This window comes from Oncorhynchus masou, chromosome 30 (assembly GCF_036934945.1).
Source record: "Oncorhynchus masou masou isolate Uvic2021 chromosome 30, UVic_Omas_1.1, whole genome shotgun sequence".
Classification (NCBI taxonomy): Eukaryota; Metazoa; Chordata; class Actinopteri; order Salmoniformes; family Salmonidae; genus Oncorhynchus; species Oncorhynchus masou.
This window is the reverse complement of record NC_088241.1, coordinates 20,340,990-20,357,594: the sequence shown is the minus strand read 5'-3', so window position 1 is coordinate 20,357,594 and position 16,605 is coordinate 20,340,990. Positions and strand designations below refer to the sequence as shown.

Below are 16,605 nucleotides of genomic sequence, written 5' to 3'. Positions count from 1 at the left end.
TGAGGACTGTATGTATTATTTATAAAAATGTATGACAAAAATACTGTTCAAAAGGTTCATCCTCAACACCACCGGGGGAAACACACTACCTGCCCTCCAGGATCATCAAGGACCTCAGCCACCCGAGCCACGGCCTGTTCACCCCACTACTATCTGGAAGGCAGAGACCGTATAGGTGCATCAAAGCTGGGACAGAGAATGAGAATCCGCTTCTATTTCCAGGCCATCAGACGGTTAAACGTTCACCACTAGCTGGCCTCTGCCCAGTACCATGCCCTGAACCTTAGCCATGGTTCTAACCGGGTACCACCCCGTACTCTACCCTGCATCTTAGAGACTGCTGCCCTATGTACATACTGTAGTCATTAAACACTGGTCACTTGAATGTCTACATACTGTTTTACCCACATATATATATACTGTATTCTAGTCATGGCTTATCCTATAGAATGTCTTTTTAATGATTTTTTTCTGGAGTGTTTTTTTTATTGCAAGGTATTACTGCACATCTGCAAATCTGTGTACGCGACCAATAAACTTTGCTTTGATCTATTCTAAATGCTAGTTTGTGGTGCTGTACTCTGGTTTGACTTACAGGGGACAATCTTTCTGCTTTTCTAAGAACATGTCCTGGGGCCTTTGTCCTGTGATGTGTTGGGGTGCTTGTTTTTCTGTGCCGACCAGTGACCACAATGCAGTGGTCTATCAGGGAAATAAAGTGGAAACAAACAGTGACAAAAAAATAAGAATTGTGTCTGTTTTTCTGGGTTATCAGCTGTGCGTGCAGGTCTGTGTGTATCTGAGAACATGTGCCAGACACGCCTGTGGTTCGCTAGATATCCCTAGGCTCTTTCCACTCCTATCAGCACACTAAACGAATCTATGGAGATCCTTCAGTTCCTCCAGCAGCTCCATGCGATGCCTGGGATATCTAGAACCTGAAGTCTCTGTCTGCCCTTGAACAGTAATAGCATTAATACAACAGAAAACAGCACACTGTAGAATGTTAATGAATGTTCATTCAGTCGGTCATTGAATCTGACACCAGACACCAGAAACGATCTAACGTGGTTTATTCTGAAGGTTTCAGGAATTAACAGAAAAGCAAAACCTGTATTTTTTTCTTCTTTTTCTCTCCATCGGTAAAAATGGTTAACAACAGTTATAAATACAACAACTGTCACAGCACTGAAGTTTGTGAATTACTTTTTGTCCCAGTGTGGGCCCAGTTAAAACACTGGTGGGTGAGATCCAGAGGTGGTGGTGGGTGGCTAAAGTTGACCAGGAGCAACGCTGTTTCAGCACTGTGGAGAGAATGACCAAAATACAAACTAGAAGCAACTGGTGGGCAAAAGCAGGTTAAGACGGATGGATGCGAGGAAGAGCAGCTCTTTCCTCACCATCCATCCCTTTTGTTGACTGATTTGTAGCAATGAGGCACAGTCATATATGAAACTGTATTCATGAATAGGGTACTAGTTTGTTACCAGGACGGGTTGAGAAGCTATTATTACTTTGTACACCTTACTCAAGCCTCTCACATGGAATGGTGAAATGATACCAAAACGTAGACCTAACAAGTTATTCTCTCCATGGTTCCTTCCCTAAGCAGTTGCTGGTTGTGTTTAAGACTCGACTGCCACCCTTTGGACCACACACTGAGGTTGAAAGTCTTTATCAGTCCCTCGTCTCGACAAAGGAACTCTCCAGTGAGAAAGTGTAAAGGACACCACAATTTCACATCTGTACAGACAAATAAAATAGTTATTTTTCATGGACGAGCCATTTCCTTTACAAAATAAATCTTATTTCTCAAGAATACAATAATAAAATGAAGCACGCTGCAAAAAAAGGAACAGAACTCCATATATAAACATACTATTTTGGCAGACAAGAACAAGTTAATTATTGTAAACAGCTCTCGCCTCCCTTTTCTTCTTTCCTTCTCTCCATTGTTCCTGTTTCCTATTACATTCACAGCTCTAATTTCTGGTTGGTCAGAAACCCGTAAATTGTACTTAAGAAATCATTGGACCCTTTAGAGCGGCTCTCCTAGGGTCAGACCCTGGGGTCTGCCTGTAAATAAGTGCACTCTCTCAACAGTAGGTCACGGCTTTAAGACTGTCCCGTGGCTGCAAGTTCACTTGACCCTCCTAGTTGACCTGCAACATCTTGCTGTTGGACGTTGAGGTGGGCAGGAGGGGTTAAGGGCTTTTTGTGTGGTACCTGGTTAAGCAAAGGGAGGTTTGAGTGAGACTGGGGTGGGAATGGAATGGTTGTATACGACACTGGAATAAGAATAGTTGTGTGGCAACGGCACTAGAACAGGTATACTGTAGTAAGGTTTGAGTGGGACTGGAGTGGGAATGGAATGGTTGTATACGGCACTAGAACAGGTATACTGTAGTCAGGTTTGAGTGGGACTGGAGTGGGAATGGAATGGTTGTATACGGCACTAGAACAGGTATACTGTAGTCAGGTTTGAGTGGGACTGGAGTGGGAATGGAATGGTTGTATACGGCACTAGAACAGGTATACTGTAGTCAGGTTTGAGTGGGAATGGAATGGTTGTATACGGCACTAGAACAGGTATACTGTAGTCAGGTTTGAGTGGGAATGGAATGGTTGTATACGGCACTAGAACAGGTATACTGTAATTAGGTTTGAGTGGGACTGGAGTGGGAATGGAATGGTTGTATACGGCACTAGAACAGGTATACTGTAATTAGGTTTGTGTGGGACTGCGGTAAGGAGATTTATGTATGCCACTAGGGTAGGGCAAGGGGCTTGGAGGTATGTAGGGTTTAGGGCGTAAGCCTTCAGTTGTCCTCCTCAGAGAGCTCGTCCTCCCCCGTGGCTTTCTCAGGGATGGCGTCCAGGCTGCGTGGTCGGGCCCTGGACTCGGAGCCCGCCGTGCTCCCTGAAGGCCCGTCCTTACTGAGGTTACATGTGAGGGCGGCATAGTGGATCTGCTTCAGGCTCTCCTGGACCTCACTCTTTGCGTGCTTCAGCAGGTCCGCCTGGCCCTGGAGGGGAGGAAGGGACATGACAGGAATGGCAATATAGAGACAATGGAGCATGTATTAACAATGTTAATCTCCAGTTTAAACAGAAAGACACAGGGTGAAACCAATTGTACCTTCAAAAAGGTCACGAAGCGAGAGAGTAGTGTGGTACTAACTGTTTAATCTTAGTTGTACGCGGTCAGACATTGGAGTCCTACACCTCCCCAATACCCACGGAGCGTAACCGCTGCTTCTGTGTATAATGAATTATGCAGCGTAGCCAAACACTCACCAGGCACCAACTCAATTTCCCAGGGACCATGTATAAATGATGAGCCCAAACGCTCATGAGGTGAGCATGCAATTAACGCATGCAAATATCACAAATAAATATGCGGTAGGTCATTCCTCGATAATTACCCCTTGCATTGACACAGGGATTAAATGAACGGCATGAAGACAAATACATCAGACAGTGTGTGCAATCTAACTAGCTCAGACATAGGCTCTTATTCCACCATGCTGCAGCTGAAAAACAAATGTCAATTTAAACCTAGCTACCTTATGTCCCTTCTGTAAACAAACTCAAATAGTTTTTTCTTTATTTAGTGAAGCTCAACTGCATGGTGGAATCATAATCTCTGAAGTGTTTGCTCTGAAGTTGTTTCTTGAATTTAAATTCACTGCTTATGTCGGTCCTCAAAACAAACATTAAGTTAAACCTCTTACATGTAACTAAATGTAATCGAAAATGTAATCATCGTAATCCCCAAAAGTAATTATTTATCATGAGATAAACAATAACTAGTAATGCGGCATACTACAAGGTTAAACTCTCACTTTTCTAGTAAAAATAGTTATAAATTGCAGAGGTGTAGTCACTATTGAGGACACAAGTTTAATTACACAGATCATATTTTGATTATTTCCTATTCAACAAAACTGTATGTATAAGGCTTGAAATTACATTTTTTCAAATCCATTAAGATTTCACCTTAGAACTGTAAAATACATATTTGTATATTTACTGTTAGAGAAAATGTAGTGTTAGAAAAGTTTCTAAAGGTCTCTCGATCAAAACATCGGCCCCATCGCTTTGAACATCTCTCGGAGCTCTAGCTTCACTTCCTGAACCTGTTAGGAACTCGCCTTTCATCTCATTTTAATATTCTCCATCTACGACAAACAAAGTATTTGTAAATCTATTAATTATTTTAGAAATATTACATAAGTATTCAGACCCTTTACTCAGTACTTTCTTGAAGCACATTTGGCAGCAATTACAGTCGAGTCTTCTTGGGTATGACACTACAAGCTTGGCACACCTGTATTTTGGGAGTTTCTCCCATTCTTCTCTGCAGATCCTCTCAAGCTCTGTGAGGTTGGATGGGAAGCGTTGCTGCACAGCTATTTTCAGGTCTCTCCAGAGATGTTAGATTGGCTTCAAGTCAGGGCTCTGGCTGGGCCACTCAAGGACATTCAGAGTCTTGTCCCGAAGACACTCCTGCATTGTCTTGGCTGTGTGCTTAGGGTTGTTGTCCTGTTGGAAGGTGAACTTTCGTTAAGGAACTCTCTGTACTTTGCTCCATTCCTCTGCCTCGATCCTGACTAGTCTCCCAGTCCTTGTCGCTGAAAAACTCCCCCACCGCATTATGCTGCCACCACCACACTTCACCATAGGGATGGTGCCAGGTTTCCTTCGGACGTGACCCTTGGCATTCAAGCCAAAGAGTTCAATCTTGGTTTCATCAGACCATTGAATCTTGTTTCTCATGGTCTGAGAGTCTTTAAGGGCCTTTTGGCAAACGGGCTGTCATGTGCCTTTTATTGAGGAGTGGTTTCCGTCTGGCCACTCTACCATAAAGGCCTGATTGGTGGAGAGCTGCAGAGATGATTGTCCTTCTGGAAGGTTCTCCCATCTCCACAGACGAACTCTAGAGCTCTGTCAGAGTGACCATCAGGTTCTTGGTCACCTCCCTGACCAAGGCCCTTCCCTGATTGCTCAGTTTAGCCGGGCGGTTCCGGCTCAGTTTGGCCGGGTGGTTGGTGGTTCCAAACTTTTTATTTTATTTTTATTTCACCTTTATTTAACCAGGTAGGCTAGTTGAGAACAAGTTCTCATTTGCAACTGGCTACCTGGCCAAGATAAAGCATAGCAATGTGAACAGACAACAACACAGAGTTACACATGGAGTAAACAATTAACAAGTCAATAACACAGTAGAATAAAAAATAAAAAAGAGTCTACATGCAAAAGGCATGAGGAGGGAGGCGAATTACAATTTTGCAGATTAACACTGGAGTGATAAATGATCAGATGGTCATGTGCAGGTAGAGATATTGGTGTGCAAAAGAGCAGAAAAGTAAATAAATATAAACAGTATGGGGAAGAGGTAGGTAAAATTGGGTGGGCTATTTACCGATAGACTATGTACAGCTGCAGTGATCGTTTAGCTGCTCAGATAGATGTTTGAAGTTGGTGAGGGAGATAAAAGTCTCCAACTTCAGCGATTTTTGCAATTCGTTCCAGTCACAGGCAGCAGAGAACTGGAACGAAAGGCGGCCAAATGAGGTGTTGGCTTTAGGGATGATCAGTGAGATACACCTGCTGGAGCGCGTGCTACGGGTGGGTGTTGCCATCGTGACCAGTGAAATGAGATAAGGCGGAGCTTTACCTAGCATGGACTTGTAGATGACCTGGAGCCAGTGGGTCTGGCGACGAATATGTAGCGAGGGCCAGCCGACTCGAGCATACAGGTCGCAGTGGTGGGTGGTATAAGATGCTTTAGTAACAAAACGGATGGCACTGTGATAAACTGCATCCAGTTTGCTGAGTAGAGTGTTGGAAGTTATTTTGTAGATGACATCGCCAAAGTTGAGGATCGGTAGGATAGTCAGTTTTACTAGGGTAAGTTTGGCGGCGTGAGTGAAGGAGGCTTTGTTGCGGAATAGAAAGCCGACTCTAGATTTGATTTTAGATTGGAGATGTTTGATATGAGTCTGGAAGAAGAGTTTACAGTCTAGCCAGACACCTAGGTACTTATAGATATCCACATATTCTAGGTCGGAACCATCCAGGGTGGTGAACTTCTTCCATTTAAGAATGATGCGAGGCCACTGTGTTTTTAGGGACCTTCAATGCTGCAGAAATCGTTCAGTACCCTTCCCCAGATCTGTGCCTCGACACAATCCTGTATCAGAGCTCCACGGACAATTCCTTCGATGTCATGGCTTGGTTTTTGCTCTGACATGCACCGTCAACTGTGGGACCTTATATAGACAGGTGTGTCTTTCCAAATCATGTCCAATCAATTGAATTTAGCACAAGTAGACTTCAATCAAGGTGTAGAAACATCTCTAGGATGATGAATGGAAACAGGATGCACCTGAGCTCAATTTTGAGTCTCATAGCAAAGAGTCTGAATACTTACAAAAATAAGGTATCTGTTTTTTGCTATTAATACATTTTCAAAATATTTCTAAAAACCTGTTTTCGCTTTGTCATTATGGGGTATTGTGTGTAGATTGCTGACGAATGTGAATAAAGTCAAGGGGTCTGCATACTTTCCGAGGCCACTGTAGGCTAATTCAATGGTAGGACTGTTGCAAGTAGTGTCAGATTTCACATCCTGCTTCATACAGGCAGAAGAGACATACTTCCTGTGTCAGAATCAGGGCTACCACTCAATGCAAGCCATTTTGATCTACGGTGTCCACAGATCGATTTATACGTGATGGTTTTAAACGGTTTATTGGTAGCTAAAATAGATTAAACAAAAGCTAAAAACTGTCACAAAGAAAAGATTGCAGAAACAAATTACTCAAACTAGGTGGTCATTATCCTTACCTTGAGGATGGTTATGTTCCAGGTGAAGCTCTCCACAGCCTTGGCCAGCTTCCTGCCCTTCAGGCCCTCCTTTACCGCCATGTCATGGAGGTTCTCATGGAACGCCATCGCTGGGGAGAGAGGGGTCAGGGGAGGGGACATGAGTTTTACGCTCTGTATTCACACACATTTGTCACAGAGGCTAGCATTGACGTACAATGCATTTATATGCTAGTTTTGCATGAAATGCCAATTGGGGTTAGGCAAGTGTCAGCACTATGAGAAAAGTCTTAAGTTAAGGCCTACGCACATTTGGTTTCATTCTTGACGTGTGAGACAATGATAAAATACCAACACACTTTAGATGATCATACGTTAAGTATTCATTTCGGATTCAACCATCAGCCCGTCAGTTTTGTATGTTTGTCTCTCAGTGTACATAGAAATTACACCAGCCTGAAAACAGCTGCCCAGCAGACAACATGAGGAAGGAAGCAAAGCCGGTGAGGTCAAGATGGAGTGAGAGACATATTCTTGAGAGCATGAGAGAAAGAGAGAGCAAGACTAGCATGGGCAGGGCAGACAGACACGACATCCCCTCACTCTGGATTAGCTTCAAGGTGCTGAGCAGAGGAGGGACTTGTCTCCCGAGGAGCTCCCTTCCTCTCCTTCCCCTCTTCCCTCCTCTCTCTCGGACTGCGTGCTGCTCTCCAATAGGATACACAGACGAACATTGCTGTGTGTTTCATTTGAGTCACGTTGCAGTGGAGTCCACAACATCAGAGCAACAGCTGAGGGTCTGGCCTTAAGGTGCTCTGTAACGGGAGCTTGGTATACTACTGATAGTAGTCACCAGACTCAGCTGATGGCAGACACACACACACACACAAACAAACACAAGCTGAAACGGTAGGACTGAGCATGCTCAGATCTATCACGGCGCTCTATCAGCTCTGGGTTAGTTCCCAGCCCTGTTAGCGTTGTTTCCATGGCAACACCTAATACCATACATTTGAGATATACGGTGGGTGTGGGTTGGATGGATGGATGTTGAGGAGATTCTGAGGTCTGTGATATTGGCACTCCAGCAGTTATCACATAGCTGACCTAGTTGAAGAGTCTAGACAGAAAATGTCCCAATTTTTTTTCACAAATTAGGCCCTGGTTGAGGCTATTATTGTATGCGTAGGGCATAGACTTTTTTTTGGGACCATACACAGTGCTAATAATCTGTTCCTCCCAGCCATTTTGAATTTGTGCACTGTGAAACATCTGAATGATTCCGGAATGATTATCCCCCACCCTCAGGTGTTGTGCTGCTGTAACTACAGTCACTACTGTTGTACTCATGAAGCATGACTGTGCTGGAAAGACACACACAGACACACAAACTCTCAGCAGGGGTTGCTTAGCAACGCAGTGTAGAGTTGGGGGGGGCGACTAATTCTGTAATTCTGAGCAAACCCTTTCAAACTCAATTCCCTGCAAGCGTATGCTCGCTGACAGAGACTGTATAGAGCCACCAAAAGGTTCTCAGTCACCTTTGACAGTCCATAACCGAGCGGCAGGTAGGAAAGGGGTTTTCCGTGGCCAATAACAATACAACAGGGATTAGCTTCTTTATGATGGTGGTGATGGTGTAATCTTCTCCCTCGTCTGCCTGCAGCTCAATAACTCAGCATAATGAACTTGGACCAGAGTGCCCAGTCATAGGAAATATTCATGAAACTGTTTCCCCAACCTGTATTGTAGCCTAGGCTACAATGTTTACTAGCTTTATTAATAATGGATTGAATCGCAAAAGCAACACATTGATCGAGTGTCCCCAATCCTCCTGAATAGATGATGCATTTGACCCTGTAGAATAATCACCTACGGCATTTAATGGCCATTACTGTAATGGTGTTTTTCCATTCATCTTATGTTCCACATTTTCTCTTTAGCTTGTTTTTTTTAGGCAGTTTGTAAAAGTTAACCTAGGTGGGACCTGTTATAAGCATTACTCTGTCCAGACTATGTGTATTTTGGGGTTCAGCTAGTGAATTGTCCCAGATGTTATTTGGTACCCGTGTGAGTGTCAAGTATTGCATTTGATCTGTGCGCTTTAGACAGTAAGTCTAAAGGTGCGGCAGGATAGCCTAGTGGTTAGAGCATTGGGCTAGTAACCGAAAGGTTGCAAGTTTGAATCCCCGAGCTGACAAGGAAAAAATCTGTCGTTCTGCCCATGAACAAGGCAGTTAACCCACTAGGCCATCATTGAAATTAAGACTTTGTTCTCAACTGACTTGCCTAGTTAAATAAAGATTTTTTTATTTTATAAGTACTGAGCTTTGTTTATTGTTACCCAGAGGGTCTTTTGAGGTGGTTTGCACTCTGAGCAGTTATGATGGATTACTCCGAACTCCAGTAGCTTTTTGCTAGAATGTTCTGCTCACTGTCCGGAGGGAATACAGTTTGTATTGACCCATTTTCCACTCACACTCACAGCTGACAATTACGTATCGATGATAATACAACATCTGGTGTGTCCTATTTTGCAAAATGTCAGTGGTTGAATCCAGCCCAGTAGATTTGATATGGTGCCTGGTAGTGACCTGCCTTTGGCAGCTAATGTTGAAGCCCATGTTTAACTTGATTAGTTGTCTTGAGATCCCATATTAAGTAAAGAAATAATACAAATACTTATGAAGCATTTCCTAGCTTCAGTAGCCTATCGCTCAACTGAGTGGCCTAGTTAGGTACATTTTAGGGATGTGAATTTGAAAGAATTTCTGTGTTTGAGTACTCATGGAAATAATTGAGTACTCGCATGTTAGCGTGAAATGGGGCTGAAGGCAAAAAAGTTTGCGCTATGCTGGTTGTTCTGATACAGAACTGAAAACCAAACTTAACACATTTTTCACTGCACTTGACATACTTCAAAAGAATACACACACCTTACTCGAGTTTGAAATTGTCCGTGCTTATAAATGTAACCAACTAAATAGTTGCATTTGTGAATTTCGAGTACTTGTATTCGAATAATTAGTAAACAAATGCAAACCTTAAGTCGAGTACTGTGTACGTGTGCCCATCCCTAGTTACTTTTAGGTTCATTTTTCATAGACATTTCAAAGATTAGAGGCAAATAGCCATACATTGAAAAAGTGTGATGGTTTCATAGCAACTTTGAAGAGGAATGCTTTCAGACTATGGACACAATATACTGTAATACTATAGATCTAGTGAACACCAGAAAGTGAACCATCTGAGCACAATTCCGTATCACCCTGCTGCCGAGAGAAATAGTTGTTTTTGTTGTCCCTTTCATCACCATTCCTTTCGGCAGTTCACATCTTAACTCTCAGACTACCAATGGCTAATGTCTCGGGCAGCAGCTTGAAGGTAGGTCCTGTAGTTGTTGTGATGAATACTAAGAGGAGACGATGGCGAGAAGCCGTTGATTTGCGACGCACACCTCAGTTAAAAAGACACACTCCTCCACCCCCCTGATGAGCCAAGACAATAGACTATGAATATTTGATATGTCATCCATCTGGAAACCAATAAATCCCAGCCCCCTGGAATGACGGCCTGTTTTTCCTCACTCGGCGCTCCAAGCAAGTTACTCCATGATAAATGAAACATCTACAATGCTTAGATGGAAAACATTGCTGAAATACGCTGCATTAGATTAAAGACACAGACATCTAAATGATCCTGTCATTGAATATGATTTGATTTGTACTGTAGTAAATCTACAGGTCAATTTTATGCTGCTTTTTAAAGCACACAATTTGGTTTTGAAGAGTTTGAACCACTAGAGCTCTTTCTGGAAATATCTACCTTGTTGAGTTCTCCTCATAATGGGGGAAGGAAGAGAGAGTGAACATTGACAGCTTCTCAAGCCAAGACTCTCCCACCTTGGAGCGAGGGGTGGGATCTCTGCCAGCTGCCAATCACACTATCAAGGCTCCAAGATCCTCCCGATCCCCCACGCCCCAGAGCAGACTGGATTAACACTGCCCCTGCCCAGTGAGTCAACACATTATGCAGGGCCAGAAGGCTATTCTCAGAGACTCACCAAAGGAGTGGGATAAACAGTGCTAATAGCACAGATATCATAAAATTGCAAGAGCAAACAAGCTGCAATATTCATATCAAAGTGCAAACGCAGAATTATCCTAACAATGAGATGAATTATTTTCCAATTAATTGCTCATACAATCCCGTTCATTTTGTTATAAAATGGGATTGATCTCGTTCTGCAGGTCTTGTAGCGGTGCGGTTCCTGGTGGAAACCAGGCATAAAGGGACTGCTGCCGCCAGCCACTCTTTGATGTTGTTCTGTTCAGAACCTGGGTGTTTAACACCTCAGCTGCAACCCTCCTAATTAGAGGAGCAGCGAGGCCGACGCCGTGAGAATCATCAAAAACCAGGCAGAACCAAAGCAGCGTTTCAAAGCATCCGGGTCACAGAAATGAGCATGAATCAAATGTTAATAACTTTTATGTAACAGGGCCGGCATAAATCAGTCCCTCTTTTTTGTTAGCTGCCGCTCTCCATGGCAGACTTCAGAGAGGGGGGATGATTGTACATGAAAGGAAGAAGGGAAGATCTGAGGGACAGTGGATCTTTGCAGAGAAATGGGCTTTTCATGTTAAACGCTCTTTATTCAGCTCTATCCCTCTCGAGTGTTGGGCCAGTAACCAGAAGGTAAAAATCTGTCGTTCTGCCCCTGAGCAACACAGCTAACCTACTGTTCCCAGGATGCCAAAGACGTGGACGTCGATTAAGGCAGCCCCCCTGCACCTCTCTGATTCAGTTAAATGCGGAAGACACATTTCAGTTGAATACATTCAGTTGGACATATGACTAAGTATCCCCTTTCCCTTTCTTACCTGCTTTCTGGGTTAGCAGTATACGGTCGTAGACTCCCTCAGAGTTCTCCAGCAGAGTCTTGCTGGTCTGGATCATCTGTCAGGAGAGGAGAAAACAGTCCATTTGAACCTCTTTATTCCCTTTACAGCAGCCTGGCATCCTGCGGTGGTGAGCAATCTTCATTTTGCGAAGTATGTATCCAGTGCGGGGGAGAAAGCAGCCTAGGCCCTTATTACAGAGACAGAGGGCCAAGCAGCGGGAGTTGTGCTGAGGCACGGTAAAAACAGAGGAAGGGGAGTGTATCAGAGCATGTTATTGAAAGTTGCAAGACAACTAGGGTATTACAGTAATTGCATGTTACCGTTATAAAAAGTCCTGTTTCAGAGTTGGTCTGAAAACACATGATTTCAAGAGTAGGTTTTTATTGTTTATTACAGCAATCTGTTGTAAATAGGAGAGGCCTTGTTCAGAGGCGTAACACAGCCTTATCTGTGGCATTACAGCTGGGTAGCGGACCGCTAAATGTAGCTCCCTGCCTTAATTGAGTGCACACACTTCTGACCTCCATGACTTAGTTGAAATTGTCATGGTGGCTCTGATCACAGATAGAGGCCCATTTCCACTTCTTATGCCTGACCAAAAAATAACCACCCCAAAATACATCCCTGGTACATCGGGGGTATTTCGGGAGGTTCATGATGCGTGTGTTTACTGTCACTGTAAATACCCACTGCACGACCCAGGAGCCATACACACGGGTACGACCATCTGGATCTTTCTCCCTTCTTACCGCCTCTCAGAGTGCAATTAATATGATCATCTGAAGGAAATGATGTATCATCTAAAATTAGAATAGGTTTCTTAATGCGATTCTGGGGCGAGATGACAGTTACGGCAGCCTTCCGTTTCAATTAGTGCCACGGGTGCTGGGCTTCATGTTCGCTGCTCTGGCGTAATTGACTTGTACATTCCCTTAGTGACTTCAGAGCACTGCAAGGTCACATAATAAAAGCAGGTCCTTGTTCCATTGCCAAGGCAGACCGTGCAGGGGGCTTGGGGTGGTTAGAGTGGGCAGCTGTTTCAGCAGAGCTCCAGTTGCCAAGTCAATCTCTGACGGGCAGCCGGTGACCCAACAACATGCCCCCACCCCCCGAGATCGATGCCTGTTGCGGTGCCAGTTTTCCAACCAGTGAGAAAGAGGAGAGTACCTACTTAGGAGCATTGAGAGCAATGTGACTGGAGCTAAGGGGATCAGCAGCACTGTGACTGTGTGTCTGTGGCAGCCTGTCCATGGTGGACTGCTGGGCTGGGCGTTCCACTTCAGGCAGTGAAGAGAGATATGAAGGTTTCAAACAGAGACTCCAGCCCTCTAAACCCAAAAGGGGACATTAGGTAATAAAGATATTAGAAAATGTTCTTTGGTGATACATCATTTGAAAATTAGGAGTGACTTACAAAATTAGTTGAAAGCACTGACAATTAATAATATGGCCTATATATTTATTGAGGTGGGCATCAAACCTAGTTTTATGAGGGCAACCCAGAGCATTCCTACAGTCTGTGATGAGTGTAACACGTCGTGACTAAGCTGAGGGAGGCGGGCGTGGTGTGTGAGGGAGGAGGGGGGCTGTTTGTGACAGTCCACAGCTGCAGTAACAAGGCTGGAGGCTGTCAGGCACACTGATTACTTTACTAATGGGTGAAGAAATTACAGCCTTGGTGACAGACACAGCAACATGGGGAGGTATTTATAGTGGATTGAGAGGTAAGCAGCTGAACTGAACGCTGGCTTTGCTCGCTAAATACTAGCTATGGTGATTTGTGTATTTTGTGGTGCTACTGGGAGTGTTTTACAAGGCTTCAAAATGGTAATGGTTATCATAAACAAACTACTACTTTGTAAAACATTGGTACTTCCCTACATTTTTTCTAGTAAAATCTACACAATACATTTACAACACGAAGAACAGCACTTTCAATTAAGACAATTTCTGCAGAGGAGCACTTTGAAGATACTGGAAGAGTCCACATTTACTTTTCATCTGCAAACAAAACCAGTTGAAGTCTGAAGTTTACATACACCTTAGCCAAATACATTTAAACACTGTTTTTCACAATTGCTGACCTTTAATCCTAGTAAAATTCCCTGTCTTAGGTCAGTTAGGATCACCACTTTATTTTAAGAATTTGAAATGTCTGAATAATAGGAGAGAGAATGATTTTTTTAAGCTTTTATTTCTTTCATCGCATTCCCAGTGGGTCAGAAGTTTACATACACTCAATTAGTATTTGGTATATTGTGTAACTTGGTCAAACGTTTTGGGTAGCCTTCCATAAGCTTCCCACAATAAGTTGGGTGAATTTTGTCCCATTCCTCCTGACAGAGCTGGTGTAACTGAGTCAAGTTTGTAAGCCTCCTTGCTTGCACATGCTTTTTCAGTTCTGCCCATAAATGTTCTATAGGATTCAGGTCGGGGCTTTGTGATGGCCACTTCAATACCTTGACTGTTGTCCTTGAGCCATTTTGCCACAACTTTGCTTGCAAGTATGCTTGGTGTCCTTGTCCATTTGGAAGACCTATTTGCGACAAAGATTTAACTTCCTGACTGAAGTCTTGAGATGTTGCTTCACTATACCTACATAATTTCCCTCCTCATGATGTCATCTATTTTGTGAAGTGCACCAGTCCCTCCTGCAGAAAAGCACCCCCACAACATGATGCTGCCACCCCCATGCTTCACAGTTGGGATGGTGTTCTTCGGCTTGCAAGCCACCCCCTAACGATGGTCATTATGGCCAAACAGTTCTATTTTCTCAGACCAGAGGACTTCTCCAAAAAGTACAATCTTTGTCCACATGTGCAGTTGCAAACCGTAGTCTGGCTTTTTATTGTGGTTTTGGAGCAGTGACTTCTTCCTTGCTGAGTGGCCTTTCAGGTTCTGTCGATATAGGATTAGTTTTACTGTGGCTATAGATACTTTTGTACCGGTTTCCTCCAGCATCTTCACAAAGTCCTTTGCTGTTGTTCTGGGATTGATTTTCACTTTTCACCCCAAAGTATGTTCATCTCTAGGAGACAGAATGTGTCTCTTTTCCTGAGTGGTATGACGGCTGCATAATCTCATGGTGTTTAATCTTGCGTACTATTGTTTGTACAGATGAACGTGGTACCTTCAGGCATTTGGACATGGCTCCCAAGGATGAATCAGACTTGTGGAGGTCTTCAATTATTTTTCTGAGATTTATTTTGATTTTCCATGATGCCAGGCAGAGGCACTGAGTTAAGGTAGGCCTTGAAATACATTCACAGGTACTCCAATCTCCAATTGCCTCAAATGAGGTCAAATAGCCAATCAGAAGCTTCTAAAGCCATGGCATCATTTTCTGTAATTTTCCAAGCTGTTTAAAGGCACAGTCAACTTAGTGTATGTAAACTTCTGACCCACTGGAATTGGGATACACTGAATAATAAGTGAAATAATCTGTCTGTAAACAATTGTTGGAAAATTTACTTGTGTCACGCACAAAGTAGATGTCATAACAGACTTGCCAAAACTATAGTTTGTTAACAAGACTTTTGTGGAGTGGTTGAAAAACGAGTTTCAATGACTCCAACCTAAGTGTATGTAAACTTCCGATTTCAACAGTATTTACTTAGTCGGCTTGTTGTTGTGTATTCTATGCAAGATAAATATTCCTCACAAGGCGCATTCAAGTTATGAGTGCCAAAGGGAGGGAAACCTGCATTCTGACAAGCAGTCAATGCACAACAATTCTTAATTCAATCGTGGGGGAAAATAACCATTTTAAATAGCATTTGTTAAAAAAAAAAAAGAGGTGGATCCCAGCTTTCCATTCATACTTATTTCTCTACTCCTAAATATGCTGAACTGCACCATTTTAAACCAAGAGTTTTTAGCAGCGGCATGGTTGAGCACGTTACTGCTCTGCAATTCACCTTGAGTGCATAGGGAGAGTGGACCTAAACGTAACACGGGTCAATTGTAAGGGTAACTTGGGGTAAAACACTTCCCTACCTCATCATTTTTGGGAGTGATGAGACAGATTACATATTTAGTTGAGCAAGAGGAGTGGCAACCAGGGAAAGTGTTGGAGGGGGGAAAAATGGTACATGAAGTGGTTTCTGTGAGAAGTACAGGCAAGGGGCGTGTCAGCATAATGTATTTATTCCTTATGGATGTCCTTTTAAAATGTCACCCAAACTGAGCTTCTCAGTCCTTCTACATAAAATGTATCCGGGGGACGACGACACACGACTGGATCTTCGTTCACTTCACATTTTCCTGAGGACACATTGAATAACTCATGATCCAAACTTTACTGACGTCTGTCCATGACTCTCAATGAGTGGGACACTTTTGAGTAGAATTACGCAAGACTCATTTGTTCTCAGGTTAGTTAGCACATTACCTTCATGCTCTGTGTGGGGGTTCTAAAGTCAAGAGAAAGACATTATGAATACATTAGGTAAATGACATGCAATGCTATGCTAATGGTGTACTAATGCAGTCTGTGGCCTTTGACCTGTGTTTCTACAGTGGATAATAAGCTTCACCAATACTTCTCCAGGATTTATGCTTTGTACACGGCAAACATGTCTGACACAAAAAACAGCTGGTGTCAAATAGAAATATCAAAAGTATGAATATTTTAAAGCGTATTCAATACATATTCAGAGCAAATAGGCTACAGATTTGAGAATGAAATATCAGATGTCCCTTTTTCCATGGCCACGTTGGATAATCTAGCAGAGCTTTCAAGTTGTTGTTAACTTGCGCTCTGTATTGTAGCATATACATTAGATAAGTAATGAAACATTCAAAATGGGGATGAAGGGCATTCTATAACACTCTTGTACTATTAAGGTACATTGATTACGGTGAGGTGTAAGGC

The 16,605-nt window shown here is 43.2% G+C and overlaps 1 protein-coding gene across 2 annotated transcripts in view; it reads right to left on the bottom strand.

Moving 5' to 3' along the window:
- Nucleotides 1-1,056: 1,056 nt before the first annotated feature.
- Nucleotides 1,057-16,605, bottom strand: part of LOC135522298 (inactive phospholipase C-like protein 2) — a 61,431-nt gene continuing 45,882 nt past the window's right edge. For both annotated transcript variants that reach the window (XM_064948410.1, XM_064948409.1), the window contains exons 5-7: nt 11,712-11,787; nt 6,853-6,962; nt 1,057-3,026 (exon numbers count right to left, since the gene is read on the bottom strand). In XM_064948410.1, the coding sequence (XP_064804482.1) occupies nt 2,820-3,026; nt 6,853-6,962; nt 11,712-11,787 (393 nt within the window). In that variant the 3' untranslated portion in view covers nt 1,057-2,819. The remainder of the gene's footprint in view (nt 3,027-6,852; nt 6,963-11,711; nt 11,788-16,605) is intronic.